General features: G+C 46.2%; 1 protein-coding gene across 3 annotated transcripts in view; it reads left to right on the top strand.

Annotated features, from left to right (window-relative positions):
* Positions 1-22,113, top strand: part of SHISA7 (shisa family member 7) — a 490,738-nt gene that overhangs the window by 336,319 nt on the left and 132,306 nt on the right. For all 3 annotated transcript variants that reach the window (XM_075327954.1, XM_075327953.1, XM_075327952.1), the window contains exons 3-4: positions 6,759-6,913; positions 12,231-12,290. In XM_075327954.1, coding sequence (XP_075184069.1) covers positions 6,759-6,913; positions 12,231-12,290 — 215 coding nt within the window. The remainder of the gene's footprint in view (positions 1-6,758; positions 6,914-12,230; positions 12,291-22,113) is intronic.

The following is a 22,113-nucleotide window of genomic DNA, read 5'->3' as shown; positions in this document are numbered from 1 at the left end:
ATCCCGCGCTGTTATGGCAACCCATTGGCGCCCCAAGATCCCCGCTGGAGTTTTTTAGATCGTGCTTTCAGAGTTTGACAATGCCATCTAAGGGGTTAAAATCTCCAATCCACCCGCACCTGTTATCCACACATGTCTATTGATCAGGTCAGCAGATGTGTGGGGATGACCGCAGGCCCGCCTCCCGAGCCTGTAGTAACGGGATGGAGGCAGCCTAGGACGTATTCATACAGTTAGGTCCAGAAATATTTGGACAGTGACACAAGTTTTGTTATTTTAGCTGTTTACAAAAACATGTTCAGAAATACAATTATATATATAATATGGGCTGAAAGTGCACACTCCCAGCTGCAATATGAGAGTTTTCACATCCAAATCGGAGAAAGGGTTTAGGAATCATAGCTCTGTAATGCATATCCTCCTCTTTTTCAAGGGACCAAAAGTAATTGGACAAGGGACTCTAAGGGCTGCAATTAAATCTGAAGGCATCTCCCTCGTTAACCTGTAATCAATGAAGTAGTTAAAAGGTCTGGGGTTGATTACAGGTGTGTGGTTTTGCATTTGGAAGCTGTTGCTGTGACCAGACAACATGCGGTCTAAGGAACTCTCAATTGAGGTGAAGCAGAACATCCTGAGGCTAAAAAAAAAGAAAAAATCCATCAGAGAGATAGCAGACATGCTTGGAGTAGCAAAATCAACAGTCAGGTACATTCTGAGAAAAAAGGAATTGACTGGTGAGCTTGGGAACTCAAAAAGGCCTGGGTGTCCACGGATGACAACAGTGGTGGATGATCGCCGCATACTTTCTTTGGTGAAGAAGAACCCGTTCACAACATCAACTGAAGTCCAGAACACTCTCAGTGAAGTAGGTGTATCTGTCTCTAAGTCAACAGTAAAGAGAAGACTCCATGAAAGTAAATACAAAGGGTTCACATCTAGATGCAAACCATTCATCAATTCCAAAAATAGACAGGCCAGAGTTAAATTTGCTGAAAAACACCTCATGAAGCCAGCTCAGTTCTGGAAAAGTATTCTATGGACAGATGAGACAAAGATCAACCTGTACCAGAATGATGGGAAGAAAAAAGTTTGGAGAAGAAAGGGAACGGCACATGATCCAAGGCACACCACATCCTCTGTAAAACATGGTGGAGGCAACGTGATGGCATGGGCATGCATGGCTTTCAATGGCACTGGGTCACTTGTGTTTATTGATGACATAACAGCAGACAAGAGTAGCCGGATGAATTCTGAAGTGTACCGGGATATACTTTCAGCCCAGATTCAGCCAAATGCCGCAAAGTTGATCGGACAGTGCTTCATAGTACAGATGGACAATGACCCCAAGCATACAGCCAAAGCTACCCAGGAGTTCATGAGTGCAAAAAAGTGGAACATTCTGCAATGGCCAAGTCAATCACCAGATCTTAACCCAATTGAGCATGCATTTCACTTGCTCAAATCCAGACTTAAGACGGAAAGACCCACAAACAAGCAAGACCTGAAGGCTGCGGCTGTAAAGGCCTGGCAAAGCATTAAGAAGGAGGAAACCCAGCGTTTGATGATGTCCATGGGTCCCAGACTTAAGGCAGTGATTGCCTCCAAAGGATTCGCAACAAAATATTGAAAAAAACATTTTTTTTTTGAGTTTGGTTTATTTGTCCAATTACTTTTGACCTCCTAAAATGTGGAGTGTTTGTAAAGAAATGTGTACAATTCCTACAATTTCTATCAGATATTTTTGTTCAAACCTTCAAATTAAACGTTACAATCTGCACTTGAATTCTGTTGTAGAGGTTTCATTTCAAATCCAATGTGGTGGCATGCAGAGCCCAACTCGCAAAAATTGTGTCACTGTCCAAATATTTCTGGACCTAACTGTATGTCCTAAGTCTAGAAACGGTAATGTCTCTTTCAAAATTTGCTGTGAAAGAAGCTTTGCTAGCTGTGTATTCTGTACATGTTGTGAAATTATTTCTAAAGAACAAGATTTGCAATTTTTTTCATCATTGCAATAGTCATTACTTTTCACATTTTTACAATTAGGGTCAGCACACACGACGAGTAATACGGAACGAATGGAATGTGATAAAAAAATCGCATACCACTCGGACCAATATTACTCTATGGGGCCGCTCCCATGAGCAATTTTTTTCTCAGCTTTAGAAAACAATCGCAGCATGCTGCGGGTGGAATGCAATCCTGTTTCACTCGCACCCATTCAAGTCTGAGGCGAGAGAAACATCGTATTGCACTCGCAATGGAGGAGATGGGGAGATAAATCCCTCCCTCTTCTCCACAGCACTGGCCCTCCCCTCTTCAGCGTCGGCCATCAACCCCGCAGCTGTGGTCTGATCGCAGGATCGGACCACAGTTGCGTGACACTCGGCTCCCGCTGTGCTGCGAGCATGAGCCGAGTGTCATGCTAGCACTCGCACTAGTCCCCTTGTGGCCTCAGCCTTATCCCCTACTTTTTCATTTCTGTATCTATGTAGATGCACGATGGCTTATTTTTTGCATTATGGGTAGTAATTTTTAATGAAACAAGTTGGGAGTAAAGTAGAATGAACTGATTAACTTTTGTACAGTTTTTGGAGTGAAATTCACAGAGGACAGCAATTAATATTATTTGTTAGTATTTGTTTTCTATTTATGTAGCGCCCTTGAAACCATCAGAGTGCTACAAGGTTCTGCATCCCCACAAGGATGCAGGGCCTACCCCCTTAGGGACCCAGAACCCCAGTGCCGGTAGAAAACAAAAACCCAGGTAATCACAGTTTTTCCCCAACAATCCCCCATACAATGGTACCCAGCTAGGGTTGGACCAATGGATGGCCACCTAGAGGTGGAGCCAATCCAGTCTAATAGTTGACCAGGTGGGAGGGGCAGACTGTGGAGAGTAGTCAGTTGAGAGTTGACAGCCATAGGAGAGTGAAGGTGGAAACGAAGCGACGTCCTGACTCGGGTTACCGCTGACCTGGTAGCCAGGAGAAGTGGTTGCCGGTGGAGTACTCCCGGAACTACGCACCAACGGGGTACAGGACCCTAGGACAGGAAAGAGCTTCAAGCCAACCTGTGAACAGCAAAGGGGACCATTGAGGACCTTGCTGGCCCTAAAAGAATCCGAAGACTCAGTAGCAAAGGGAGAACCAGGGACAGAACCAGAGACTCCAACCCCACAGGGTTAATGCTACCATGAGGCGAACAGAAGTGGACAAACCACAGAACAGAGACCCCCAGTTGTTCTATACCATGGGGACCCACTTACCAGAGACAGGTGCAGGGGAAGAAGGTACCAGAGAACCAACTGGCACTAGGACGAAGGGCACCTGGAGGCAAAACCAGCCGGCCTCGGGCAACCAGTTAACATCTTCAGCAATGAGTAAACCAGTTGCATTGAACACCTGTGTGGAATACCTTCTTCCGATGCCCACTGCACCATCCACCCTCTGGGGCAAAACCCTACTTGCGGAGGGTCTACCATTCTAGCTGCCAATACCACCAGTCCCAGTAGAGACACTCTGCAGCGGCGGCTCCCTACACTTAGCCGCAACACCGCAAGTGGCGTCACATGTGAACATTATCCTATTCTCACCTATAAATATCCCCATTACAAAAAGGACCCAGGGCACGGAACCGGGTAATGGCCACCACTGTGACATTCCCAAGAGAGACATTGCCCGGAACCGAGTACCCCATATCCCTGGGTGCTACATTTACAGTGAGGTATAAATAACATTATCTTTATTAAACTTTATCTAACCAAAACTTTACACCTACTCCCTAAGCCAGCAATCGCCTGATGCATTGGAATACCTAGTATTCTACCAGTACCAATGCTTGAATGTGCAGTACTGCATAGATGTACTGAGCGTGAATACATGTTTTTTGGTGAGTTTATATATATGAACAAATATTACAGTTATGTATAAGTAAATACACTTTGCACATAAGAATACATTCTTTTTCCCCAGGCATTGGTTTAATTGTCCCCAACCACTAATTGATGCAGCTTAAATCTACTGACATCTTTCCTTTAAGCAATACACTGGTATAAATAATAAGTTATGAAAGAAGCAAAGGCTGTATCCAGCGTCCGCAGAAATGATACATTTCATTTTCTAAAAACATAATTTTATTGGTACATTAGAATGGAAAATTAGAATACATCAATGGTAAAATCAGAAACACTTGTCCCACACATTTCGAGTGATAACCGCTCCTAATCATAGTAAAGAGACACTTTGGTATTGATATCAATGATGTTTATGGTGTGTGATTTATTAACCCTCTTTTTCCTGGCGCTATATTACATCTTGTGTCTCATTATCCTGGGTTAGGTGTGTCTATTTCTAATGGGCTGTTCATTCTATTGGAGGATTGTGTGTACAATATTGGTATATAAATCCTCCTTGTTCATATTTTTTTTACTATGATTAAAAGAGTTTATTGCTTGAAATTCATAGCACAAGAGATTCTGATTTTACCATTGATTTTTAATGTACCAATACAATGATGCTTTTATAGAAGAAATGTATTCTGAGTGTGGAAGCTGGATACACCTTTTCATTCTTTCATCATTGACTTCTTGGGAACCAGGCCCAGGAGCGTTTCATGCCTTTGCTGAATATCTACATGGACTCGGTGAGCTGATATTTACAAACCTTTCTTTCATTCTTCTTACTTAATGTTACATGTGTTTTGCTTTTCATTACCGCACCTAATGGCTGCATAGCTATGTTAGGCTCCCAGTAGCTATGGTAACTAATCAGCACCCTGTGATCATATCAAGGGCATCACAGGACTTCCATCCTCTGTCAAGCTTCTTAAATGCCGCAGTCACTACTGACTACTGCTTTTAAAGGGTAAATGGCCAAAATCCAAATATTTCTCAGAGCCCAGCTGTTACAAGAGGAGCCTGGCTCAGTTAATTTTGTATTGCTTGATGGCAGCTTTTGTGTTACTCAGGCATCATAAGGTACTTGCATTTCATTCTGCCATAATCCATGACATACTGTTACACTGGCGAGCAAAAGGATAACAATGTTTTGAACTTTTAACTTTCAGGCTCTATATTTCACCATCTACTATACCTATAAAACGTGAGACTATTTTTATTTAACAGACTTTCATCTTGGCTATATCATACATAAATATGACTTTCAACTATTTAGCATATGATTAGTTATGCAGATTCTTGTTAGGTCTCTTCATTGTTACTGTTTTGCTCTTGGTGGTGGAAAAAACTTGTTTTTCCTGTACACTACAAATTACAACCTGTTTTCACATTCCCTAATAGCTTAGAGTGTTATTAGGTTGATTTCCACGTGAAAATCACTGGTTTGAATCAAGGAGCAGCCATGAAGAAGATTTCCCAAAAAATGAGGAACAGCATCATCCAGTTCATTGACAGCAGTATCTCGACCAATAAAATTGTCAAACTGCATCATATGAGTGCCATGATAGTTGGAAAAATACAAAATGAAGTCTGTCCATCTATTCAAAAGCCAAGAGATGGATATCCAGGCAAAATATCACAGTCGACAAGTTGGCTCATCACAAGGCCTATTAGTGCTGACTCGACAAACATGGCAGTGGAAGTGGCTCAAATGCTTCATAATAGTGAGATCACAGACGTCCATGCAAGCACCGTGTGTCACAAGTCTGGAATGATGGCTCAAAAAAACTTCAATATAGATTTCAATATCATCATAAAAAGCGCCGGCTTGAATTTGTAAAAAAGTATGACAAGCAGACAGTAGCAGATTAGAAACAAGTGATTTGGCGCAATTAGACAAAAGTCAATAGACTAGGCTCTGATAAGTGCTAATGGGTCTGGAAGAAACAAGGGAAAAAGAGGTTAATGGTTTCAGAAATTGAAGAACCTGTCAAGTTCAATGGAGGAAGCCTGATGATATGGGGGTGTTTCACAGTCAAAAGCATTGGATGCTTGACCAGGATCAATGGTGGTCTCAATGCTGAGCTATATGTGAGTATCCTACAAGATGAGTTACTTCATACACTCAAGTACAATGAGTATGAAAAGGACAACATAATGTGTTCCAGAAGGACAACGACCCGAAGTATACATCGAGATTGGCAAATAAATTATTCAATGACAATGAAGTAGAGGTGCTAAATTGGCCCCCATAGTCCCCAGACCTCAGCATGCCCAGAAAGATTCAGGCAGTGTTTAAAGCCAAAGGTGGATTTACAAAATACTAACGAATAATAAAAAATAAAATTTAGATTTTTAGGAGAAAAGCAGTAACAATGCAGTGACATGACAAGAATCTACATAAGTAATCATATGCTAAATAGTTGCAAGTCAGATTTATCTATGAGATAGCCAAGATGATTGTCTATAAAATGAAAGTCATCTCACATTCAAAGCTGTAGTTGATGGTGAGATCTGGAGCCTGAAAGACAAAAGTTCAAAACATTGTTACCCTTTTGCTCATCAGTTTATGTCATGGTGCATTAAATGATTCGGTTCAACTATTGGATTTTTAAACATATTTTCTTTTAGTTCAAGACCTTTAATACCTGCAAAAAGTGAGAATTTTATGTGAAGCAGCGACATCATAAAATTACAATGTAGATTTATATTTGTAGCTTTCATACAAAGATTTGTATGGCCAATATACATATATAACATACAGTTACTTGAACACTTTTAGATGTCAGTAATTCAAAGTTACAGAAATTATCAAATATTTTTGTATTGTGATTTTTTTTAATTCATATCGTTGTTCCAGGGCACTTGTAGACATTTTGCGTCACCAGTCAATTCCAGGCAGCCATGGCGAGAGAAATAACAGCACTGTTGTGAGTTCAGGAACACATGATAATGGACCATCACGTCCTCCAAAAAACCTCTATAACCCAGTAAAGTCTGCAAAGAGCAACCATGGTAAGTTACAGAGCTCCTATAGTCATGAAGAAATACATACAATAGATCAATGAAAACACAATGAATGCGACAGTAGGTTGCATTCACAGCCTAGACATGTCACAGCTGTGCAATCTTATCTCAGGGAACATATAGACCCATAGAGCTTCCTGAATCTATTCACACAATCAGACATCCAAGTCTGAGATCTGTGAAACTCGGAACAGGTCCTATTCTGATCCATTGGAACAGACGTTAGCGGCACTCACCCGTAGAAAAGCACATTGGTGCAAAACGGCTGTCGTCTCAGTTCTCACACCTGCTCATCCCTCTCTCCCTTCACCCGCTACTCTAGTGTGGCAATTGCTTTTATGAAGATTTAAAAGGGTGGTTCACCCATATTTTTTATTGTCTAGTTCGATATTATATTCAGAAACAATGTTTCTCTCAAATACCTTGTATGGGCAATAGTGCCTGTGAGAGGTGCTATTGCAGACCGCTGTTCCCCGCTCCAGTGACGTCACCATCAAGTACCACACACTTCACCGCTCACAGCTCATCTGCTCCCTGCTCCCTGCTCCCTCCTCCCTCACAGCACAGCGCGTCGCGTCTCCTGCTTGCAGCGTTCTGCTGTGAGGGAGGAAGGAGGGGGGAGCAGGGAGCAAGGAGCAGATAGGCTGTGACAAATGGTGTAATACCACTCACAGCTCAGTGAGTCTGGAAGAATCCAGCCGGCTGCAGTCTTCCAGACTCACTGAGCTGTGGGCGGTGTTTCACCACTGTCACAGCCCATCTCCTCCCTCCTCCCTCACAGCAGAACGCTGCAAGTAAGAGATGCGACGCTCTGTGCGGTGAGGGAGGAGGGAGCAGAGAGCAGGGAGCAGATGGGCTGTGACAGCGGTGTAATACCGCCCACAGCTCAGTGAGTCTGGAAGACTGCAGCCGGGTGCACGGATGTGACGTGTGCGGCACTTGACGGTGACGTCACTGGAGCTGGAACAGCGGTCTGCAATAGCGCCTCTCACAGGCACTATTGCCAACACAAGGAATTTGAGATAAACATTGTTTCTCAATATAATGTCGAACTAGACAATAAAAAATATGGGTGAACAACCTCTTTAATAAAGGTCTTGTTTTAGGCTTTGTGCGCACATTGCGTTTTTTCCCGCGTTTACGCAGCGTTTAAAACAGCAGTGTTCATCCATGCGTTCTGCTTCCCCAGCAAAGTCTATGAGAAGTCAGCAAATTCTATGTGCACGTTGCTTTTTTAAACGCAGCATTTTGGATGCCAAATATTTGCCAAAATCGATGCGTTTAGAAAAGCAGCATGTCACTTCTTTTGTGCGTTTTGGTTGCATTTTCCACCCATTGAAATCAATGAGGTATGTCAAAACGCAACCAAAATGTGCTTGCAGTGCATTTTTGTTGCGTTCTGCTTTTTTGACAAACAGAACGCAGGTCTTTCGGTCTCTCTCTCTCTGTCGATTGGTCTCTCTCTGTCGGTTGGTCTCTCTCTCTGTCTGTCGGTCTCTCCCTCCTCTTTCATACTCACCGATCACTGACCGATCACCGGCTCCGCACTGAGCGGCTGTCACAAAGCTCCGCGGCTTCACCTGCTTTTGAAAATGCCGGCCGCTCATTATTCCATCTTGTGTTAAAAAATAAATAATTCTTTCTTTTTATATAGTGCTAACATATTCCGCAGCTCTTAACATACATCAGGAACACTGTCCCCATTGGGGCTCACAATCTGAATTCCCTATCTGTATGTCTTTGGAGTGTGGGAGGAAACCGGAGTACCTGGAGGAAACCCACACAAACATGGGGAGAACATACAAACTCCTTGCAGATGTTGTCCTTGGTGGGAGTCGAACCCAGGACCCCAGCGCTGCAAGGCTGCAGTGCTAACCACTGAGCCACCGTGCTGCCTGTGATTGGTTGCATTCAGTCAAGCCTCCACACTGAGTGTCAGCTGTCTCACTGCAACCAATCACAGCCGCCGGTGGGCGGGGCTATGTAGTGCAATAAAATAAATAAATAATTTAAAAAAACGGCGTCCGGTCCCCCTCAATTTTGATACCAGTCAAGGTAAAGCCACACGGCTGAAGGATGGTATTCTCAGGATGGGGAGCGCCACGTTATGGGGAGCCCCCCGGCCTAAAAATATCAGCCAGCAGCCGCCCGGAATTGCCACATCCTTTAGATGCGCAGTCCCGGGTCTCTACCCGGCTCATCCCGAATTGCCCTGGTGCAGTGGCAATCGGGGTAATAAGGAGTTAATGGCAGCCCATAGCTGCCACTAAGGCCAAGGATAATCATGGCAGGCGTCTATAAGACACCCCCTATGATTAACCTGTAAGTGAAAGTAAATAAACACATACACCCAATAAAATCCTTTATTTGGAATAAAAGACAAAAAAAACCACCCTCTTTCACCACTTTATTAAAATTCCCAAATACCCCTCCAGGTCCAGCGTAATCCATACGAGGTCCCACGATACATCCAGCTCTGCTACATGAAGCTGACAGGAGTGGCCGTAGAACACCGCCGCTTGCTGCGAGATCCACACAGCAAATGAAGTGAGTTGCGCTATCAGCGATGACGTCACTCAGGTTACCCGCGGCCACCGCTCTCAGGTGGAGGACTTCAGCTGGCCGCGGGTAACCTGATTGATGGCATCGTTGATCGCGCTGTTCACTTCAGTCACTCAGGGGATTTGCGGTCACTAGTGAGTCCTTCACCTGTGATCACAAATCAGGCCGCGGCACACAGACAGAGAGGTTCATCCGAGTTAATTCTGATTGCACGGCTCTGTCTCACAGCCCAGCCATGCTCTCATGCTCTATGGGGATGTAGCAGAGCCGAGTGGGACCGCACTGTCAAAAATGCATCCAAAATGCATTCAAAAAGCATCCAAAACGCAGCATTTTGGATGCTTTTTGAAACGCACATGCAGTGACAAAACGCTGCTTTTTATTTGTCATGCCAGAACGCAACGTGCACACATACCCTTACTTACGGTGAGCGCCGCTGACTTCTGTTCCTTTGGCTCACTTTACCCACTGTAGTTATTTAACAGCAGAGCACCACTGCTTTCAAATAAGATGCACAGGATCATGAACATGAATGGTGAGTGACCATGCTTGTTATAAGGACAGTGCCGAGTTACCAATTTTTCTCTTGGATCTACCTATTCTGATCCATATTTGCAAGTCAGACACAGCCATACAAGACTATGGGGATTTGTGAGACATAGATGCAGAAGGCTGTGCATAGGCAGCTTCCTGCCAATCAGTGTTGGACACTGGGTTATAGAGAGCTCATCAATATGGAGGACTACCTGGCACTAGGTTTACTAGTCATCTAGTGATAATCTCCTGCTGATAAAAATGTAATATTACCAAAACTTCATCAAGCAGCCCAGGTCTTTGTCTTTATGTTATGCTGCTGATTAGGTGACAAACACTTGCTGACAGATTCCCATTAAATAAGCACTCCCCTTTTTTTCTTTTTTGACTGCACAACTAAACTGATCTGGAACACAATCTGTACTTCTCTTATGTAGTATTATTACTTCAATGCAATGTAACCCGCTGTCTTCATCTCCTAAGCCTCCATTTCAATTTATAAGTTTTATCCTTTTATTACAAGTATACTGTAAGGGAGGCTGAATTGTGAACTTCTACATTATAACTGTGGGACAGGCACTGTGCCATCATCATTATTATCGTTCATATGAGCTTGTGCCACCATCCTGTGGACAGTTTTGGTAGTACAGTCAATTCAGTTGCATCACACAATAACTTTTATTGCAGAAGATGGCTTGGTTCATATACAGTATATGTACACAGTATATACCAGGAGCAGACATACCACTGGTGCAAAGTTAAGTGGTGAGAGGCCCATTTCTACCTTCAAACCAGGAGGAATTTTGCATTTTGATGAAGTCTTGGGCTGCAAAGGGCCCATATATTATTCTTGCACAAGGGCCCTTTTTTGTCTGTGTCCGCCTGTGGTATTTACATATACTGTATATAGTGTCGAAATATCCAGACAAGAAGTTAAAAACTGTTATAGGCAAAGTCTTGCTATTCTATATGCAATGTGTGTACCAAGCCATCTGCTACAATAAAAGTTCCTGTGTGATGCAATTGAATTGACAGTACTGCTGAAAACTCATATCAATGATAATGATGCTGATTGCACAGTGCCTGTCACGCAGTTATAATGTAGGAAATAACAATCACATATAGTGTATTTATAACAAAATATCTGGTTTGGAATTCACATACTCCTTCCAGAAGCAGATTCAGATTAGACATTAGGAAAAACTTTCTGTCAGTGAGGGCAGTCAGGGAGTGGAACAGGCGACCACGGGAGGTGTTGAGCTCTCCATCAATGGAAATCTTCAAGCCGAAGCTGGATAAACATATAGCTGGGATGATTTAGGAAAGCCTGCACTCGCAGGGGGTTGGACCTGATGGCCCTTGACATCCCTTCCAACCATACCATTCTATGGTTCTATGAACTAATGTAATCATTTCAGGTACAATGCAAGATGCAATGCAATGAACAGGCTACATTCACCATAGCATCAATAATCCACTACAGAATCTAGGTACACTGTCAATATAGCTGTGAAATACAACCATTGCAATGTAATAGGTGAAATCTGCAGCCAAGTCCACAATAGAGTCTTCAAGTAAAGCTACATGTGATATCACTTGGGAAATTTATAAAATACATTTCTCAGACTCAAAATCTGTTCTTCACATCTTAATAGTTTATTTTCTTTTGCATCAAGTGTATATAGTTTTATACATTTCAGTCCAGACTACCCATATGTAATAACATAAAAAAGAATATCACAGCCATCATCTGCCGGAAAAGATGTGGGCCTGGCTTGTGAGCCCACATCAAAGGCAGGGAGCCAACTTATGATGGACATAATCTGTCAATAGTCCTTAAAGCACCACCCCAGCATCTTTTTTTCCAGCGCTGGAGTGGTGCTTTAAATGTAAGTCCCCTGATACTTTTCTTCTACTTACCCACATATGGCTTCATCCTTTTTTCGGCACTACTCAGGTCCTGTGGCGGCATCTGGTGCTCGCAACTTTTGATTGGCAGGAGCTTCTGACATGGCATGAATCAAAATTGGACATTTCTGCTTGTTTTGAAGCCAACCATTATTTATACAGAAATCACAGCCATACTGTATGAACAGTGTCACAGACTATAATCATTATGAGATTGATGGGTGAAACTGATGCCTGAATAAGCCCTAACTCATGTATGTGTTGATAATGAAATTGTGAATCTTTATTTTTCTTTTCCTAGATAATATGCATCATAATTTTATCCTCACTGTTAACAGCCCAAAGCATGCAGCCACATTAGGTAAGTTTTTCACTCAAACCTCAAATCTATGGCATTCACCATCTGGGAATGGAGTCTACTATATGGCACAAGACTGTATTTACAAAACTGCAATTTTTCCCATGATTTTCAATCAGTTTTAGTTTAGTATGCCACTCTTCATGAAAGGTGTGCAGGAGTAGGGTGCCTCAAATTAATTCAGAGTCTCTTAATGAATTTTCCAAATATTTCAATTGCCATACCAAGAACAGTGTCAATGACTGGAATACATTTCTGTAGTAATACCCACCATGTTTTTGGCATAAACTAATATGAAGTTCTACACACTTGACCCTGACCCTTTCGCCCAAGTTTTTAAAATAACGGGGGAGCTCCTGCGACAAAAGGCAGAATTTTTGTGTAACTGCAAGTATCAGAAACATTTTGTAACATTTTCTAGCAGTTTTAAGACAAAAATCTGGTTGATGAATTAAGGTTTTGGTTTTTACATGATTTAGCAAATAGTAAAGATTTATATGAAGGAATTGGGCCGGCTCCAGGTTTTTGTGGCCCCAGACAAAAGAGTCTCAATGGGGACCATGCATAAGCAGACACACACATACAGATACGTACACATACAGGTATACGTACATATACATATTTAAAGATAAATTTAAAAAAAAAACATATAAACAGACAAATCCATACACAGTCATATACACTGACATACATAGATACACATTAGAGGTATTATTAATATGGGGAATCCGGCAGCAGCCTCACTCACCTCCGCCGCTTGTCTCCCATCCAGCTCCTCCCGGGCATGCGGCTATGCTGCACTGATTGGTGACTGTCATTAACAGACATGGCCGCACACTGACACTGCTGTATATACATTACAGGAGAGGCTGGGGACATACAAATTACTGGGGGGAATACACATTACTGAGGAGGGGGGCATACAGCAATTTTTGGGCATACAGCTCCAGAGGGGGGATTCAGCTCTGAGGGGTATACAGAACTGGAGGGTATAGAAGTATGCAGCCCTCACATAACTCCCGCATATTCCTTCATATATAAGGTTATGCAGCCCCCATAGTCCTCCATATAGAATAATGCACCAAATATTCCTCCATATAATATAATGCACCCCAGATTGATCCACATAATATAATGCAGCCTCATATTGCTCCCTATAGGGTTATGAAGACCTCATATTCCCCCATATAGTATTATGCAGCCTCCATGTAGCAGCATTATGCAGCCCCCATTTAGCAGCATTATGCAGCCCCCATGAAGCAGCATTATGCAGCCCCCATATCGTTTAATGCAGCACCATGTAGCAGCATTATCCAGCCCCCATGTAGCAGCATTATGCAGCTCCCATATCGTTTAATGCAGCACCATGTAGCAGCATGATCCAGCCCCCATGTAGCAGCATTATGCATCCCCCATATCGTTTAATGCAGCTCCATGGTTGTCTGGACACATACATACTCACTTCTCTTTGTTCCCCAGCTGCTCCAGGCTCCTTCGTGTGTCCACGATTCTGCCACTCTGACAGCCTAGGAAACAGGTGTGCACAGTAATCACATCATCACGATTTGCTGCACTGAGCTGTCAGAGGCAGAGCACAGACAGACACTACAGGAGAGTGATGAGAGAGAGAGAGCACGCCACTCCCTCTATCATCATTGCTTTCGATGCCGATACAATTGAAAGGGCGATCCTCAGCGGGGGCCTGCGGGAGGGGGGGGGCAGTGCAGCGCTGATGTCGTGGCGCTGGGCTTTAGGGGGCACAATGTATTACACCACTTTTCAAGGGTAATATCTATCCCGGGTCAGGTGGGGGTTAACCTGCCGATGCCTTCACAAAACACACACACAACAGCAGGTGCTTACTCACAGGGGGTTGGACTAGGGCAGACAGGGGAGCCAGCCATCATGAAAGCATGGGATTTCCCCAGTCTCTAGGACAACCACTGGGGGCAGGCACCACATGGGGAAGAAGTAGGTGCAACTGTAACGACTGAATGCCTGTCGTTATGACTATTAAGATACGATGGCTCTATGGAAAACCCAGGGACACAAAGATGGGGAATAACAATTTTCTTTATAGAAAAAAACAGTTCTCTTACAATGTATGGGCCACAACAGCCCGGAATAAACGATAACAGTTTATGCAACTTGGAGGACTTCAAGTGTCGGTCTGTAGGGATGAACTGGACTATATTTCCCCCCACTATATCGCTCCCTCCCTTATCTATTAATGGGGCTTACCCAGGTGCACAACTATAGATAATGGCACGTGATCCCTCCAAGGATATAATCTTACAACCACCTCCCCTTATGTTTACAATTCAATCAGGTGTGAGGCATCAACCGACTGTATTACAAAGGGCCGGTATGTTTTTCAGAAGTGTGGGTGCTGTGCAATATGAAGTTGGCTGGGACCTGTGGTTCCACAGGATTGCACTACATGCAGAGCCATGGAAGGGTGTGTGATGCTGATTACACACTCCTTACCACCTGTGGGTGTGGCTCCAGGGGTTAAAGCAGGGGTGGGGAACCTTTTTGCTGCCGGGGGCCATTTGGAAATTTCTGCCAACCTTCGGGGGCCGCACACAATTATCATTGTGAAAATGAACTGGCTATATTTGGTCAAACAGTTAATTAACTTACCCCTATTGTGGTGGCCGGAGCGGCTTCTGTTTTGTGCGGCTGTGATGTTCATTGATACTTATGTTGCTTCTCTCTTTTCCAGGTTTGTCACAGTCTGGAGCGCAGGCAACTCTTTGTGATAATAAGATTGGTAGACTATATACATCACACAACAGACACAGGGACTGGGATATATAAATCACAGGAGACACATACATGACTGAAGGGGCTGTAAGCATAAACATCACATAGGAGACGCTGGGACTACTGTATATACATCACATAGGAGACGCTGGGACTGCTGTATATACATCACATAGGAGACACTGGGACTGCTGTATATACATCACATAGGAGACGCTGGGACTGCTGTATATACTGTACATCACAGGAGACACCTACATTACTGGAGACACTGGGGGCACATACATCACATGAGGGGCTGGGGACTTGTATATGCCCCCATCCCCCTCCTGTGATGTATATGCTTTCAGACTCTCCTTTGATGTATATGTGCCCAGCCCCTCCTGTGAGGTATATGCGTCCAGCCCCTCCTGTGAGGTATATGCGCCCAGCCCCTCCTGTGAGGTATATGCACCCAGCCGCTCCTGTGAGATCTATGCGCCCAGCCTCTCCTGTGAGATCTGTGCGCCCAGCCCCTCCTGTGAGATCTATGCGCCCAGCCCCTCCTGTGAGATCTGTGCGCCCAGCCCCTCCTGTGAGATCTATGCGCCCAGCCCCTCCTGTGAGATCTATGCGCCCAGCCCCTCCTGTGAGATCTATGCGCCCAGCCCCTCCTGTGATGTAAATTCTCGAGCCCTTTCGGTGATGTATATGCCCCCAGCCTCTCCTGTGATATGTATGGCCCCAACATTTCCAGTGTGATGTATATGCCCCCAGCTCCTCCACTGTGATGTATATGCTCCATCCCCTCTTGTGATGTATATGCTCCTAGCATCTTCAATCTGATGTATATATCACAGGAGGGGTTGGGGCATACACATCACAGGAGATGCTGGGGCATATCCATGACAGGAGGCTCTGGGAGCATATACATGACAAGAGATGCTGGGGGCATATACATGACAAGAGGGGTAGGGGAACAGACATTACTAGTTCACTGGGAGGCATAAGCATTGCTGTCAGGCACAGATGGCACTGGGGGGGCACAGACATCACTAAGGCGACACAGGGAGCACTAGGGGGGCATGGACATCACTAGGAGGGCACAGACATCACTAATGGGGGGGCACACAGACATCACTAATGGGGGGGCACGCAGACATCACTAATGGGGGGGCACACAGACATCACTAAGTGGGGGCACACAGACAAGACTGAGGGGGGGCACACAGACAAGACTGAGGGGGGCACACAGACAACACTGAGGGGGGGCACACAGACCTCACTAAGGGGGGCACACAGACAAGACTGAGGGGGGGCACACAGACAAGACTGAGGGGGGGGAACACAGACATGACTGAGGGGGGGCACACAGACATGACTGAGGGGGGGCACACAGACATGACTAAGGGGGGCACACAGACATGACTTTGGGGGGCACACAGACATGACTGAGGGGGGGCAAACAGACACCACTAGGAGGAGACTGGGGAGGCTGCACACAGCACTTGGAGCTGCACACAGCAGTGGAGGAGGCATGCTGCACCGGAGAAGGGGCGGGGAGCGTGAGGCACACAGCGCCGTGCAGCGGGCGGTACACAGCGCCATACAGCGGGCGGCACACAGTAGTGGAGGGGGCATGCTGCACCCGAGAAGGAGCGGGCGGCACACGGCGCCATGCAGCAGGCGGCACACAGCGCCATACAGCGGGCGGCACACAGTAGTGGAGGGGGCATGCTGCACCCGAGAAGGAGCGGGCGGCACACAGCGCCGTGCAGCAGGCGGCACACAGCGCCGTGCAGCGGGCGGCACACAGCCCCATGCAGCGGGTGGCACACAGCAGTGGAGAAGGCATGCTGCACCGGAGGAGGGGCGGGGAGAGGGCGGCAGTGGCACACAAGGGCCGTGCAGCAGGCGGCACACAGCAGTGGAGGGGGCATGCTGCACCGGAGAAGGGGTGGCAAGCGGGCGGCACACAGCGCCATGGAGCTGAAGGCACACAATCGCTGGAGAGTAGTGGGTGGCACAATACTGGAGGCGGTGAAGGTGATGTAGGACGGAATCGCAGAGCGATAAACCCGCCCACAAAGTAAGTCCTGAGCACGCTGGCCACTGCCACCGAGAGCGCTCATTGGTGTGCGTAAGCAGCGCATGTGGAGATTTAAAGCAGCACTGCCACCCCCGGAAATCTGCCTGCGGGCCGCACAAAAGGTCATGGTGGGCCGTATGCGGCCCGCGGGCCGGAGGTTCCCCACCCCTGGGTTAAAGCAATCCTGTCTCTGAACCTAGATGGAGTGTGTCTAGGGCAGTCTAGGGAGAGGCTGGCTCTAGACTTCCAGTGTGTGTGCTGGAGACGGGGAGAGCAGAAGCAGGGTGCTTTGCTCTGCTCAGGAGACCTTCTCCTGAAGGAAGGGGCTTTTAGGTCCATGTGCAAAGCCTGGCTGGAGCCAGGGGGAACCTGGTAAGGACACTAGCCACCTTCAGAGGAAGGTAAGCCGGATTGGACCTGTGGTCTGGATACTGACAAGGGTAGTGACACGTGTGTGGAAGTCCAAGAGTGTGTGGACTTTATATTATGTGTTTTTAAGGAGAAAGCCAAGGAATGGCATCTTTGTTATGTGACCTGATATGGTTTGTGGAGCTGTTAATAAACCATATGGTCTGATAAAGAGACAAATTGCTCCAGTGTGCTTTAATCCCGATACCTGACGTGTGGCCCCCCATACACTCGGGGCCCACATCATTACATAGGGTACACGTCCACCTTCCCATATACAGTCAGCAACAAGCAAATATATGTACATGTACCTCTATTCAATATTGTGTACCTCACTGCCCCCAGATAGTGTGATGAAGCAAAGGCAGAATAGTCTGTTATCATCAGCACAACACAGCTTAACCTCTAATAACTTCAGAGCAAATGCCTCAGGATAAACAAACTCAGCTCCTTCTCAGTGAAAAATCTGTCGAAGAATAATCTTACTCCTTATTTATGCTATCTATCTGTCTGTCGCTGACTGACTATTATACACCGATCGGTCTCAGGTCAATTGTTACTCACTGAAGTCTTCACCCAAGAGGCACCCATGCCCACAGACTGCTTCTGATTCACTCTTAAGCGGGCTTTACACGCTGCGACATCGCTAATGCGAAGTCGTTGGGGTCACGGATTTTGTGATGCACATCCGGTCGCATTAGCGATGCCGTTGCATGTGACACCTGTGAGCGATTTTGCATCATCGCAAAATCGCTCATCGGTGACATGGGGGTCAATTCTCAAATATCGTTACTGCAGCAGTAACGAAGTTGTTCCTGCGGTAGCACACATCGCTCCGTGTGACACCGCAGGAACGAGGAACCTCTCCTTACCTGCCTCCCGGCCACAATGTGGAAGGAAGGAGGTGGGCGGGATGTTCGTCCCGCTCATCTCTGCCCCTCCGCTTTGATTGGGCGGCGGTTCAGTGACGCTGCTGTGAAGTCGCTGTGACGCTAAACGAACCGCCCCTTAGAAAGGAGGCGGTTCGCCGGTCACAGCGACGTCGCAGGGAAGGTAAGTCCGTGTGACGGGTCCGGGCGATGTTGTGCAACACGGGCAGCGATTTGCCTGTGTCGCACAACCGATGGGGGCGGGTACCCACGCTGGCGATATCGGTACCGATATCGCAGTGTGTAAAGTAGCCTTTAGATGATTTTATCCAAACAGTTTCTGGAGAAAAATTCACTCAGATGAAATCCCCTCGTCAGGGGCAGTAGGAGCTCCAAAGAAAAAAACGAGTAAGCAGTCCACAAAAGGAAAAAAACAGGCAAATCCTATGAATCCAAACACGGGAAAACGACAGCCGTCTTTCTCTTGCGCAGTCCCTCAGATCCTGACTGAACTTTTCAACCGTCTCTCTCAGTCTACGTTACCAGGGAAACCAAATGTAACCCCTTACTGTCTAGCAGTGTGCCAGCCCTCTAGTGACACCTAGTGGCCATTTAAATTCTAGCATAAATGTATACAACATATTAACAAACATGCAAGTTTATCTTATGTACATTTATACCCTGTAACACTCCACCCCACTTAAGATTTGGCATCCCGACAAATCAATTTCTACATCTTACATGCAGTATATATTCTTCAGGGTTGTACCGTATCGGAGGAACAGCAGCCATACTCCTTTCAGATCTTCGTAATTCAGTACCTGTCGTGTTTGTGGGGGAGATTTCGATGTCTGGTGGAGCAACGACACTTGGAGGTAGCTCTAGAGCAACTGGAATCTGCAATGCCGCTTCTTGGTCATCTGGTGCCATGTTGCTGAAATCATCACAGCAGTAACACACAAGGTTATTTGGCTTACCCGTGATTGATGGATCAGGTGAGACAGGTGGGCATGTGGGTGTGTCGGAGATACACCTTTTCAACCAGTTCCGATGCTACGTACGACGGGGCCCGACACATCCTTCAGGTATCACAGTGTACACACTTCCCCCTGTAAATGGTCTGTCCACCACAGTGTAAGGTGTAGCCTCCCACTGATCGTCCAACTTTCCACCTGGGCGAGTAACTCATACAAGCACCCTATCACCCACTAGGAACTCATCTCCATGCACCAGCCCACGATCTCGATGGGGATGGTCCTGCACTCGTTCCCCCACTATCCTGTGGATTTCCCACAGCTTCCATTGGTGACTCTGAACCCATTCACTGGCTGTGCGATACTCGAGTTCCCCAGGTACTGACAAGTTCAGTTCCTCAACCTCCCCCCAGGCCGCCCAAATATTATCATGTAAGGGGTAAACCCGGTAGTGCTATGGACTCAATTGTTATAGGCATACAGAAGTTCAGGGATGAACTCAGTCCACCTCGCCTTCTGTTGCTGTTCAAGCATCCTCAACATTTGTAGCAGCGTACGATTGAACCACTCACAGGCCCCATTCCCTTGCGGATGGTAAGGTGTCGTTCGCGATTATTTGATGCCATAGACCTGCAGAAACTCAGTCATGAGTTTACACTGGAAGCAGGCCCCTTGATCTGAATGTATCTGTTATGGACACCCGTAGGTCGGGATAAAATCTTTACAAATTGCTTCCGCTGCAGATTCAGCGGTCTGGTCCCTGGTGAGGACAACTACAGCAAATTTTGTGAAGTGATCAGTCATCACCAGGGACGAATGATGCCCACTCCTAGAATACCCAATCGTCAGGTTATCTACCATTAACACCTCCAGTGGGGCGGATGTCATGATGGTTTGAACAGAGGCCCTTTGTTCAAGGGACTTATTCAACTTGCAGGGCCGGCATCTAGCACACACCTCCCTTAGAACTTCTTCTAAGCCGGGAGTGTATACAAATCGGTGCAACCATCGATAAGTTTTCTCAGGCCCAAGGTGAGCACTCTGGGTATGGGCCTCGTGAGCAATGTCTGGGGCTACCGAGGATGGAATTACCACCTGCCATCGGTATCCTAACTCAGCTGGCAAGTAGAACCAGTGAAACAACACTCCCTCTGTTATTGTCAGTCTGTCCCACTGCCGTAACAACTTTTGCTTCTCCGAGCTCAGCTGAGCTCTAGCTTTCACATCAGGCCAAGTTTTCTGATTCACCCACCTCTTTACTCGTGACAGCCCAGGGTCTGCATTCTGTAGATCAGCCCATTCTTGATAAGTCTTCCCCAGCAATCTGGCTACTCGTGTCACCACCCCCCTTGAACGTGCCAGATCTACAAATTCAGGTAATCGCCTCAGGTCAGGAATCTCGGTATCCTCGAGATCTTCGTATATCTCACGCCCTGGCGCATCTCACATTACCCGTGACAGGTCATCCCCATTGGAGTTCTCTTTGCTGGGCCGTAATCGAATCCGGTAATTAAATTTGGACATTCGCACCACCCTGTGCTAACGCTCCCAGTTTGGCGTTCTCCAGATGAGCTAGCGGGTTATTGTCTGTCATTACAAGAACCTCCGACCCTGCTAGATACTCAGCAAATGTTTCGGTCATGGCCCACACCAGGGCTAACATTTCCAATTTGAACAAACTATAGTTATCAGGGTTGAGTTCAGTGTCCCGTAAGGACCGGCTGGCATACGCAACAACCCTCTCCCATCTCTCTTGCTCTTGGACCAACACTGCTCCCAGCCCATGCAGACTTCCATATGTATACAGAGTAAAGGGTCAGTCAAAGCGAGCATATGCCAACAGAGGTGCCTGTACGAGAGCGGCCCGAATTTGATCGAACGCCTGTTGTTGTCGGTCGGTCCATCGAATAGGCTGATTCCTGGGGCCCTGTGATATCCCCCTCAATAACTCATTCAATGGTTCAGACATCTTAGCGAAGTCCTTCACAAACAGACGATAGTATCCGGCCAAACCGAGGAAGGCCTGCACGTCTCTCACAGTCCTGGGGGTGGGCCACTCCTGGATAGCCTCTATCTTGCTCTTGGTCAGACGCACCACCTCCGCTGACACCACATGTCCCAGATATTCAATCTGGGTCTGGAACAAGCGACACTTCTTGGGTTTGCTCTTGAGGCCATTGTCTTTTAGCCAGTGTAGCACTTGCTGGAGCTTCCTCAGGTGATCCTCAAACGAATCTCCAAATATAATTACATCGTCAAGATATATCAACACAGATTCAAAATTGTAATCACCTAGACAGTACTCCATCAGTCGCTGAAATGTGGCCGAGGCATTAGTCAGTCCAAAGGGCATTCGATTAAACTCATAGAGTCCCATTGGTAGGATGAAAGCTGTTTTTTGACGATCCTTAGCTGCCATGGGTACCTACCAATAGCCACTAGCCAGGTTCAATGTGGAGAAGTATTTTGCCTTTCCCAGAGCAGACAGAGACTCCTCAATCCTTGGCAACGGGTATAAGTCACGCACGGTCTATGCGTTCAGCTTGCGGTAATCAACACAAAACCATATGGACCCGTCCTTCTTCTGAACCAGTACAACCGGCGCAGCCCAGGGAGTCTGACTCGGGCGAATCACGGCATTATCCAACATTTGCGCTAACATACTCTTGACCTCCTGATAAAGATTCGGGGTAATCTGGCGATATCTCTCTCAGATTGGGGCCATGTCCCCTGTGGATAAC

The sequence above is a fragment of the Anomaloglossus baeobatrachus genome, chromosome 11, assembly GCF_048569485.1.
Source record: "Anomaloglossus baeobatrachus isolate aAnoBae1 chromosome 11, aAnoBae1.hap1, whole genome shotgun sequence".
NCBI lineage: Eukaryota > Metazoa > Chordata > Amphibia > Anura > Aromobatidae > Anomaloglossus > Anomaloglossus baeobatrachus.
The sequence above is the reverse complement of the archived record's forward strand: the minus strand, read 5'-3'. Positions and strand labels throughout refer to the sequence as shown.